Genomic DNA, 13,231 nt, shown 5'->3' with positions numbered 1-13,231 from the left:
ATATATATATATATATATATATATATATGAAGAATCTTGGAGCAACCAGCACCATGCTTGGAACACTATTATTCGTGCAATATTATTTCTTTCTTAATCCGAAGTTTAACTGGCGATAGAAAATTAGTTTCAAATATGGTTGTTCAGTTAAATGTTAATTATAAGCAGTGCTTAATTTCTGATCATTCCGACATCCCGATTCTGTTTTTCCTAGTCAAAAATCCGAAATATTATAATTTTAAATCTGCCCCGATTACAATACGAATTCATACTTGACCGACACAGTCAAGTGTGACACAGTCAAGTGTGACATAGTCAAGTGTGACATAGTCAAGTGTGACACAGTCAAGTGTGACACAGTCAAGTGTGACATAGTCAAGTGTGACATAGTCAAGTGTATTTCTCACCTCTGGTTTCATCACAAAATGTAACTTCAGTAACATTTGAAGTGCTATCTTCTAAACTAACTCCCACACATGTATGTACACACGTGCGTCATTGGAAACTAACAGGCATAATATATATATATATATATATATATTTAGGAAATTAGTGTTTATTAACGGTTATTTTTTTATGGACTAGCAGTATGTGTATACCTTAGATCCAGAGTTGTTTTTGTCAATTTTGAAATATAAACGACCCTCTCGCCAAAACATTTTCCACGTTTTGTTCTTAAACAGCTGTCCATAAGACAGAAGCAAGTGTGCTTATATGAAAATTCGTGGATACTTTGACCCGGTGTTAATACCAAGATTCTAGAACCACTTGATTCTGTAAAAGCATATAACTCGGTTACATTAACCATTTACACAACTGAATACTACTTAAGAGTTAATAACTGAAATATCATTTATTTGTTTCTTTAACTTAGCACTTCTTATTTTTCTGGAATAATTTAAGAAAGGGTTGTGAAAAGAAATTTAAATACTTTGTATTACAGAAGTCGGTTTTCATTGTCCAGATCCAAACCGTCATGATTAACCAGTGAACTCCACAAAATATACCAAGACATTTTGGGCTGTGAGAGGCAAAGAGGGAAAGAGCAATCACTCGCGAAGCAATGACGAAAAAGCGCCATATAAACATCACAACCATACCAATAAATGTCAAGTTCTTCTTGTCCATATTTGAAACACGTAGAGCAACTTGAAAAGACACTAAGGACGATGATAGGGATACCAAAGAAAGTAAAACTGATATCCAAGTTATGGTGTCTAAAAATAAATAAAAATAGAAACAAGAAAAATAATATTATAGAACAAATAATATGTATACGTTGAAAATACATTTAAACTGTTAGAAGCATTTTATATATTATATACACACACACACACAAATATAAAAGGTTGTACTTCAAAAACACATTTAGATTAAACTAACTTGACCTTTTGATTTAATCGAATTCGCTGATAACACAGGCGTGCGAATTTAAACATCATTAAAATTGTTTTGGTTTTAATAACGGATTTACCATAATTCAGCTACGCTGATTTCAAAAATAATATTCATCTTTTCCAATCCAGTAATAATTGTTTTTATAACTAAGGAGGAAGAAAAACTCTTATTTAGATCAAATTATTATTTCGTTTACCACAGTGAAAATTTTTTTATTATAATGTTTGTTAACGAAAGTACAAACAAACTGAAGAAAAGGGAAGAACGTTGATGTCAAACGAATATGCATCCTTAGTCATCCCGGTTTTTTTTTTAAATTACGTCTTTTAGTCTCAAAACTACGTGTTGTGTTTTCTTTCTTTTATGTATTGTATTACGACGTTTTGTGGAAAATCTTTACGTGATCGAGAAAAATGGACATCATTTTCGGATTCAGCGTACAGGAATTACTGTAGAATATGTAAAAATTTCAAGACCATCAAACCATCGCAGGCCCGTGTAATCTATATAAATAAAAAAACTTTACGAAATAAAAAATATAGATGGCATTCAAAATGTTTCTATAGATTATTCACTACAACAATTTAAGAAATACTTTTTTTATATGGGTTTCTAGTTAAACTGCATGGGTATAAAATGGTTTTACGGAAGTGAAAACAACATTTTGAAACATATACTTGTCCAGTCCAGCTGCTGAGGGTATGGACTTCTGGCCAGGATATACAACTGAAGAACCAACTGCGGAGCGGACTCCAAGTAACATTCAAACAGACGTAACATCGCTGCATCTTGTTGTTCATAAACCATATTTTCGTAATATTGGTCATAATATTCCCTTTGTTTCTTAGCATCTTTGTAAAACCGAATTTTTATCCCATAGATAAGGATTTGGAAATACCTAAAAATAATCATTATTGTAAGCTCACTTATAAGTACACTCGGTAACTGACACATTCTATACATTACTATAGTTTGTACATTAAATAAGCTCACTTATAAGTACACTCGGTAACTGACACATTCTATACATTACTATAGTTTGTACATTAAATAAGCTCACTTATAAGTACACTCGGTAACTGACACATTCTATACATTACTATAGTTTGTACATTAAAAAACAAAGCTCGTGAGCGAAATATTACCATAATTTCATAGATAAGGAATAACTTCGTAACGGCTACTCATAGATAAGGAATAACTTCGTAACGGCTATTCATAGATAAAGAATAACTTGGTAACGGCTACTCGTGATAGTACAAGCACACATATACGCGTATTAGCTAATCGACAGTTCAGATGACAATTAAAATTAATAAGTTAAGATGGCATACTGTAAAACGAATAAACAAATGAATTATTAGAAAGTAAATCATATACAAACAACTTGAATACAATTATTTCTAACTTGAAATATTAAATTAATGAGTGGTTACTAGCGTAAGAAATCTTATTATACAGTCTAGCGTTAACTTTATAATACTTTCAGTATTTCTGGGTTGGAAAGGCTAACTTCTGGCAACTGGATCTGCCTCAGTTTATTCAGTTATACTTAGAAAGGGTGAAGAATTATATAGGTGGGTTTATAGTTAATAATAAAAACATTAACTGAAATATTATTTGAAGCATTACTGCTTATACTATATTGTATAATTATTAATATCTTGCAGTGATAAAGTATCAGTATTACTACTACAAATGTACAGTATGGTTATATATTTCATAATTTAATATCATGGAGTAACTATACTGGGGTTGGATGATCTATGGTTTAATATCGGATTTCTGTTTCTATGTTTTTTTAGGGATAACTATCATACCCACAACAGGCTATAAACGGTGATTGATAGTGGGATCTGGGACGTTGTGGGTTCTAGCATCCAGATCCTAATCCCCCCCCCTTTTTTTTTCGTTTACGTGCTGTCTAGCTCTGCACCTGTTGTTTTGATTATGTCTGATAGATGGAATATCCCCAATGCTTTTGGGAGATATAACCGCAGACATTTTCACTTTAAAGTCATACCCTTTGTACTTTAGTACAAACAGTGTAATTTTACATTGCTATATTAGAACTTTGTTGGCGCGTACATCTACGTGTATAATAAGTAAATTGTAGGTTATATTATAATTTCGTCAGGGCTATACAGTGCTGAGTGATCACCTCTACGCTTTTGATGTAATACAGTTTATTTGAAAAATTTTATACACACATATATATCATTATTATTAATATAGTTATTTTATATTAATGACATCTTGTTAGAAAATGCAATTTACAATGGTTGATGTAACTTAAGTGTTTGTTTTCATAAACCTTGTGTAGAATTTTGTTGACTTAATAAATTTTTCATTACAACATTTGTAGGAATGCTGGCTTTAAAAAATTTTTCTTTGAATATTGATTGAATATTAAATACGCAAGTTTGTTATAAAGATTTTAAGAGAAACAGTTTTCAAAGTTTTTGAATGAGGAATTTCCTTAGCTTTGAGTTGGTTCTATTTATTTATTTACAGGTATCGAAGTGAACTTTATGGATGATGTGGGACAAACATTATTAAACTGGGCATCAGCTTTTGGAACACAAGAAATGGTCGAATTCCTGTGTGACCGTGGTGCAGATGTGAACAAAGGTCAACGGTCATCATCTCTTCATTATGCAGCATGTTTTGGCAGACCTGGCGTGGCTAAGGTAAAGGACTACATGCAAGTTTTTTATTCTTAACAGTCATAATTTGAAGATGAAGTAGTGAATTATGAAAAATCATTTTCTAATAATATGGGTGAGTTGTGGTTAAAAGTGATTCAAGATGTTAATAACCCTTAAGTCTCAGTAGTTTGATTATAATTGTTTATATGTAGGCAAAAGTCTTTTAATTTTTTTAAATGGGAGAAAAGTAATCTTCTAGCTTATATCATTGTCAGTCTGTATGTACGTGTGTGTGTGTGTATATATATATATATATATATCATGCCTTTGTAATTATAATTATTTAAATATTTGTAAAAATGTGAAGATTGTGTGAAAATGAATTATAGCTTCTTTTATTGATAAGAGTTAAATACTAGTATTTGTTTTATAGGTACTTCTGTGTCATGGTGCTAACCCAGATTTGAGAGATGAAGATGGTAAAACCCCATTAGATAAAGCAAGAGAACGTAATGATGAAGGCCATAGGGAAGTTGCAGCTATCCTTCAGTCTCCAGGTAGTACATTTTATTCTCAGAGGATATGATGTGGAAAATTTATATATGATTAATTTTAATATGACATAAATTATTTGTGGTCAGTAAGAGGGAATCCTCAATAGCCACAGCACTTGAAATTCTTTTAGGCAGGATTTGAATAAATTAATGTATGAGACCTCTTTTTCCTTTTTTTATTAGCTGTATTTTTGTGTGCCAGCAATACCAAGTGTGGGGCACGCATATACTCAATTCAGTTTCATTACTTATCAGGATCTTTACCAGCCTACCCTCAAATTGAAATTCTTTAAGGCAGGATTAGAGTAAGTTAATCTGAGACCTTGAACATGGTAAAATACATCAATCAAAAGGGATTACCTCCCGAGTCCAAAACTGTAATTGGATCTCAAATTGGTCAAGAGATGGAGCTATGAGCTAAAAGTTTGTACTTGAAAAACTCAGAGCCATCTATGAACCACTATACCATGGCTAAAAATATTTCAGCAGTTATAAAATATCCAGGCTCTGTTATTGTATTAACTTGAAGGATTGTGCAGAAAACGCATTGAAACCTTCTACTTACAATAAGCACTTGAACTTTGTTCTGTATTTAAAAGTTCAATTGACATGAAAATACATCTCCAGTCACTGCATGTGTGTTTCTGTATAAAGGGCAACCATCCCAGGTTTGCTTCAGTGCTGGCAATAATGTATTCCAAAAAAGAAGCATATAAACTTTGAAAGAGGAAAGATAATAAGCAGGTTCATCTGTAATTAAGATTTTATAGATTGCTTTTGTGTGAAGAGCAACACAAAGTGATGTAAGCAAGTAGTGCAAATGGTAAAATTTTGAAATGTAATGGAAAACAGTGGCAGGAAAACTATGTTATGACTAGGACTACTGCGTATCGACCCGAAAGTGGGAGACAACACCAACCATTAAAAATATGCTCAAGAGCAAGATGCTCTCTCTCTCTCTCTATATATATGTATATATATATATTGTGCTTTTCAGCAATATAATAAAAACAACAATTTGTGTGACTATTACATTGATAAAATACCCTTAAGGGCTTATAATCATTAAAAGCATGTTGATTTGCAATTGTTACCATGTTGTAGCACATTTTTTTAACGATGAGCTTTATGTAATGTTTTTAACCCGATCTAGTTCACAGAGCACCTTTTTAGATGTTGAGTGCAAACCTACATGTCAAATAATTCTAAATCTAATTCAACAATTTTTAACTCAAACATATTTTAACATTTATATAATGTCATTTTTTTACACTTATTTAGTGTAATTTGCAAGGAAAAAAATTTACTTCTATTCAGGATTGAGCACTTAGACATATTTGCTAACAAACTATTATCCCTTGAAAACATAATTATTTATGTTTTGTTTCTTATATGATTTTCCTTTTTTTTGTGGTTTTATTATCACACCCCTTCATTTCCACAATTTTCTGATGTCATAATGTGCTGTCTGAATAATTACTAATGAAAAACAGCTTTGAAAATAACTACATGCAAAGTTCAATAGAGTTCATTTGATATGGCAAATAAGAAACCATTTGTGTCAATGTAGAGTAAATATAGTGATGTGAACAGTAATTTATGATTTGATGGAGCTCTTGCAGGAATGAACAACAGAATGTAATGAGAAGTTTAGTACTTAAAATTTTTATGAAGAAATCATAGATCTAGGAATTTTTTCGAACTTTCTTTTCATGCCTGAAAATGTTTCAAATGTTAACTTAGGTATCACATTTAATGTTTTTCTATTTACTTTTCTTAAAAACAGTGGTTATAATTCTAATAACTAAAGAATAAAAGAAAATATAAATGTATATTAGTATATTAACCACACCATATCTGCTAGTAAAGACAAATAAGATTGTTTTTACAAGATGTACTTGTGACCACTGGTTACATTTTTATGGGATTGTGTACTCATTCATTGTAAAATGGAAGGTAATGTTATTATTACATATGAATACACCAAGTACCAAAAATAATAAACTAACATTTTGGAATTCTTCTATAAATGTAAACATTATTAATAAATATAAATGCTTTAAATGCTCTTTCCTTGTTATTGACACTGCACCTACTAAGTTTCAGCTCTTTAATTATTTGCTCCTCTAGGTATATTTCCAATATATTCAAATTTAGCCACTTTGATCAATTCTGGTACACTGCGAAAATAGCAGGAAAACCCCCATGTAAATGGTACTTTTTTTTTCAGAATATAATACTTTAATTATCCCAATAAAAACATTCAACCTTGTTGAAGAAGTTACTTGGTGGTAAATTGGTTACATATAAGATGTAGTTAAAGATGTAAAAATGGGGAGGGGGGGGCAGAAGGGAGGAGGCAGCTTGTGAAACTGAATTTGATTAACTTCTGTTCACTACAATTTCATGTCAGTGTATATAATTAATAAATCATGTTATAGTACTTTATTATGAAACATTATCATAAACATAGTCCCCCCCCCTGTTTTAATTGTGGTAATATTATTATTATTATAGCATAAGAAACTTTTACATCTGAGCTACTTATTACTATTATTATAGCTTTAAAGCTAAAGACTGTTTAGGTTTTCATAATTCTATATAGTTTTTGTGGAAAACAAATGTTTAAAAATGATAGATTTTGTTTGTCTCAACATGGGATTTCATCAAATTTTCATTCTGGATTGAAAATTGCTATTTGTGTAGATGAATAATGGTGAATCAGTTTAGCAAAACATTAATAGTAATAATTCTTTAAACAGTGAAAGTGGATGGCTTTGGTATAAATGACTAAATAAAGTAATGCTATTTCTGAGGTGTGTCACTTGCATATAAGTCACTCATATGATTACATAACGGTCAACAGAATCTTTTGATACATGACTGTTAAATGTTTATTCTTCAAAACCTCAACACCAGTAGCAATACATGAACAAATAGCAGTTCAGCATTACAGTAATAACACCTGTATGTTTTTACCAGTGAGCAAGGAACAATTAGTATTAATGTTATTAACCGTAGTATTAAGTCGTCAATAAATTAATGTCACGTTCTGGAACACTTTCGTTACCCCCCCCACACACACACACACAAAAAGAAATGCACATCATGTATAAAAGTTAAATGAATCACCCAAATGTCACATTAGTGTAGCCTATATAATGTGTAAAGTTTAGTATACTCCCTTATAGTGATGGCACACAACGAGACACACATTCGGCATGTAATGCTGTTTGAATACAAGAAGGGAAACCATGCCTCTGTAGCCACAAAGAATATTAAAGAAGTTTATGGAAATGTTTTGAACATTTGTAAGTATCAATGATGGTTCAGCAAGTTTTGTTCAGGTGACTTTTTCCTTAAAAACATGATGGAATTCATATTGATGCTCTGAAGACGCTTGTTAAGTCTAACCCAAGCAACACACTCATGAAATTACATGACTCTCATGAAACAATACATAAACATCTAAGGAATATGGGAAAACTCCATAAAGAAGGTGTTTGGGTGCCTTACAAACTCCCCGATGATCATCGTTTCCAACGTGTGAACGTTGCTTTGTGTCTTCAGGCACATAATGCGTGTGAACCATTTTTAGACAGAATTCTCATTGGTGATGGCAAATGGATTCTCAATGCGAATATTAAATGCCAAAAATAATGGCTTAGTCCTAGACAAAAACCACTTCTGACACCAAAACCTGGACTCCATCTGCAGAAAGTGATGCTTTACATTTGGTGGGACATCAAAGGAGTAATTCATTTCAAACTCTTCAATCCACAGCGAACTGTCAATGCGGAGATCTATAGTCAGCAACTGGAACATTTAAATCAAACCCTTCATCAGAAATGCCCTTCACTCGTTAATCAGAAAGGTGTTTTTCTTCTCCAGGACAATGCATGTCCACATGTGGCACATTTAATGCAACACAAGATTATGGAGTTGGGCTGGGAAGTTCTCCCCCCACCCACCATATTCTCCAGATATGGCACCATCAGATTACCATATTTTTGGTTCGCTGCAACACCAACTTAATGGGAAAACGTATGCAAATGTGAAAGGTGTTAAAGAGGACATCGAAATGTTTTTTGCTTCAAAGCCAAGTGATTTCTTTAATCAGGGCATTAACAACCTGATTTTAAGATGGAAAAGCATCAGTGATAAGAATAGACTATTTAATTTAACCCTATTGCCCCGGGTACCCTTTACTGCGCATGACACAAGGTTTTAGTGTCTTACACTCAAAATATTATTAAACAACTTTTTGTTTGTGTTATACCAATTAGTATAGCACAAACTTTTAGCTATTAACCCATATTTTGATTGTATACAAGTTTTAAGTTCTTAATTTTACAAGAAAATATATTAAAAAATCCTGAATTTCCACTAGTGTGACCCACGTGACACATTTTGCCTTAGTATGTCATCATCCCTATTTTACCTATCACCGCACAAAAATGTACAAAATTAAATGTAAAATACTTTCTGTAAAATTGTTATTGCTCAAACAAACCATAATTTTTATAGCCTTCAATTTTGTTTGGTTACAGAGCTATTAAATAGAAAATCAGACCCCCTCCTGTCACACCCACCTGTCACATCATCTCTTTCACAGTTCGTTGATAGTTCTCTCTTACATTTCATTATCTTTTACCTATAATCAATAGAAAGTCAAGGTTTTCATCTATCAAATGACGTATTGTGTAATGTTGTGTTCTGAACAGTTAATCATCAATTTCACTCAGAGTAGCAACATCGTTCCCGTGGGAAAGTTAACGACTAGCTTGGATGAATTTGTAATGGCTCTTGTCTCATAGTTAGAAAGCCAAGAAAATTTTGAGAGGTAAGTGAATTTGTTTACTTTTTGTATGTTATTAGTCTATATTCTTTGTTGCATTATTTAATTAAATAAAAATTAAGTGCTTTACCATAATTACTATAAAAAATCAGGCTTAACTCTCCTCGACAATCGAGGGCAAGAAAAAAGATTGGGTAAGTACTTTATTTCTTGTTTTTCATATTTATTCTTTATTTATTTATTATTATAAAAGTAATTAGAATTAAAAATACAGATCTTTTAAAGTTATTTAAGATTAGATTAGGTAAAATAAGTAATAATATAGACACATAATAATATTGTAATGTGAGCTGCACATTCCCCTTTTCAAATTGCAAAAAAGGTGCAATTTGTTGTACATTTAAGTCAAAATATATCCTTAATTTTCGATAAGTCGTAGACTACTCGCATCTAATTGACAGGAAGTCAAACTCCTTAAGTTATGTAATAAACTGCTATGACATCAGTGCGTGAACGAGAGACAGACAGACACAGTGTTTTACAGTATTAGATAAATTTCAAGAATGTTAACCTTTATGCAGAAAATATCACTCACTGAAATGGAAGACAAAAGATGCTACAGCCAACAAAACATGTCAATTCCAGAGTCAGTAGCAGGCAAATTATTCAGAAAACAAAACAAGTTCCACACAGATTGAAAGATAAGTCATAAATTTTATTTTGATATTATTTTATTGAAAATAAATATTAGGAACATTTTTATACACATTTGTGAATTTGGCAAACATTCTAATAATATACTTTCTACGAGGCCAACTTTCATGATACACAATTATATATGTTTGAAAGCTATTTTCATTTATCACAGAAAATATGGTAAGATTAGTTAGCTCTAGCAAATATGATAGGTGAGGCAAAATATTTTGTTGACTCAAATCCTTCTTTGTTGAATATTATTAACAAGCTTATTGTATTCAAAGAATGCACATAAATAAAGAACTTACTGTTTACTGAAAAGTAACTATGTATTAGATATAAATTGTGTTGGCAAAAAATATTTTTACCCACTATGACCAAGGTAATGATATTGCCATTTTGAAAGGTCAAACCTAAGGTAACTGATATATTTCTGTCAGTTTTGGCTGGGTTTTTGTTAAAGATGTAAATGGTGACTTCTTCAAACAGCAAAATAAAGTATCAAAAGAAATAAATTAACAAAAAAGTTATAACTGAAACTAAATGAATATAGGAAATGGAAATTTCTAATCAACAGTAAAAAAATTTAAATTCTAAAGTGAAACGAAGTATTTTCAATGCTTTAAAAAACCTGTCTCAACAAGTTTTTGGAAATTTCACAACATAGCTTAATGCCAGTGATTATTATGCATTTCTTCATATGTGTAAAACTTTAACTGGACCAACATTGTAATTAAACATTTTGCTATGTTTAATGATTCATTTTGATGTAATGTTGTTTCAGGTCAAATATATGTTAACATTTTTTCATGAATTTCTGTAGTGGGCAACGATGGGTGGCACAAACTTGTACCTATTCTTGTATATGGTATTTATTTATTGTAAACTTTAGAATATAATGTTGACAAAGAAATCTTTCATGTTTTATTCTATTAATGTATGAAGAAACATGATTTGCATGTTTGTTTTTAGGTGAATGGATGTGTCCTGTTGTTGAAGGTAGCCGTAATATCGATAAGAAGACACAAGAACCCGAGGAAGATAGCGAACCCAAAGGTGACCCAGAGATGGCTCCTCTGTATCTACGTTCTCTGTTGTTGGTTTTTTGTCAAACATTCCAACATTCGATGTTAAGATCTGTGAGGTAAATTAGAATACAAATAAAAAAAAAAAGTCTCAATCATAACTTAGGTTCATGTTTGTTATTAGTTGTAAAAAATGTGTAAGATATGATCGACTGTTTCTAAATATTGTTGTTTCTGTGAGTTTCAAAACAGAAGTAGTAGTGTATGACAGTCATTGGATAATTGTTAAACAAGTTCATTTTGTGGCCGTGTGTACATAAGCTACCTAGAATTGCTGTTTTATCATGTCTGTTTGAAATATTCTCTCATATGGTTATTAATTTAGGGTTTTCTGGGTCTTGTACTAGTAATTTGTAAATAAAGTGGTGTTCTTTTAACTATTGAAATATTACTTCTATGATATCAGTCTTGTACTTATTTGAATAAAATAGTGTAATTATTGGAACATTTCTATGATATCAGTATAAGATATTCTCTCTATCTTTATAATTAACTTTGTGTTTACTTGGTCTTGTATTTATTTGAATAAAACCATATTTAACTATTGAAACATTTATATGATGTTCATATAGGATATTCCACTAATAAAGAAGTAATTACTTTACTGTGTCCTATGTGTAAAACTTACCTCTAACCTCTTATTAGATATTATCTACAGTTGTTTCAAAAAGATGCCAAATAAATAACAAAAAAGAAAATAATCCAAGCTTTCAGCTGACATGTTTATGATTGTGTTAGTCTTAGAAGCTTGGAAGCTGTAAAACAAAAATGCATTGACTTGAATTTTACAGTGTTTGACATCACTTAACTTCACTATTTTCAACTATTTGAGCTAGTAATAAAGAAATATGCGTGTGAAGACCATAGATTTGTTAATGTTGCCAGGTTTCTTATCTATAGAAATGGGAAGTTTAAATATTTCTACTCTCGCAAATAAAAATTACAGTTTGGAATAACAAAAAAAACAATATTATGGGTAGCATAATATTTTAAATATTAAGTTTAAATGCTATAAGCTGTAGAAGCATTAGAAACCAATAGACCTAAAATTTGTGATAAAATTCATGTTAACTCTTTTCATATGAGCATCCTTTTCTGTGCATGTTACAAGGTTTTACTGAGTTACATTCAAAATTTAGTTAAAGTATGTTATTATCATGATATACAAATAAACTTGGCATCAAAATTTAGCTAATAATCCAAGTTTTAATATTACCTAAGTTTTTAATTTTATAAGGCAATATAAAAAAATCCTTAATTTCCTTTAGTATGAGAATTGTGACATTTCTACTCTAGGTCTTCCCTCTTCTCTAATTTATTTACCACCCCTATGAAAAGTATGGAATTTAGCCTAAATTATTATTAATTACTGCTGCCACAGAAGATGGATAGAGGTTATGTTTACACCCCTGTGTGTGTGTGTGTGTTTGTTAGCAAGTTTTCTTGATAATGACTGGATGGATTTGGAAGAAAGTTGGTATACATTAGGACTATGACCCAACTTAGAAGTGATTAGTTTTTGGATGGCCAAGGTCACAAAAATTCAAAAAATCCCTATGTGTTAATAAGGGAGACCAATTTTGCACACTTATTTTGCTCTAACTCAATCAGAAATAATCAGATTTTGATGAAATTTGGTTGACATGTGTAGAATGTTACTCCTCATTGTTCTGACAGAAATGGTGTATGTCTGTTGATAATGACATATATGTAAACACATTTTCATAATTTTGAGAACCAAATATGATCAATGATGTGTGGCAGAGGTATGTGCTCTACTGAGTGCCCCTCTAGTTATAATATTGTTATTACTCAGGCAAAGCATAATTTTTAAAACTTTCAATCTTATTTGGTTACAGATCCATAAACTAGAAAATCAGACCCCTCTTGCCATGTCCACCTGTCACATCCTTTCTTTCACAAGTTACCAATAGTTATTTCTGACATTTAATACTACATTATTTCTAACCAATAGTAAGCCAAAATTTTAATCTATTAAATAATGTATTATATTGTTTTCTGTACAGGGAATTGTTTATTTTGCTTCCATGA

The 13,231-nt window shown here is 31.1% G+C and overlaps 1 protein-coding gene across 1 annotated transcript in view; it reads left to right on the top strand.

Moving 5' to 3' along the window:
• LOC106459200 (E3 ubiquitin-protein ligase HECTD1-like) overlaps positions 1-13,231 on the top strand; it is a 161,324-nt gene that overhangs the window by 45,870 nt on the left and 102,223 nt on the right. The window contains 3 exon segments of the mRNA XM_022385634.1: positions 3,913-4,088; positions 4,480-4,603; positions 11,067-11,305. Coding sequence (XP_022241342.1) covers positions 3,913-4,088; positions 4,480-4,603; positions 11,067-11,305 — 539 coding nt within the window.

The sequence above is a fragment of the Limulus polyphemus genome, unplaced genomic scaffold, assembly GCF_000517525.1.
Source record: "Limulus polyphemus unplaced genomic scaffold, Limulus_polyphemus-2.1.2 Scaffold574, whole genome shotgun sequence".
NCBI classification, from domain to species: Eukaryota; Metazoa; Arthropoda; class Merostomata; order Xiphosura; family Limulidae; genus Limulus; species Limulus polyphemus.
Note: the sequence above shows the minus strand (reverse complement) of the source record. Positions and strands in the feature narration are given on the sequence as shown.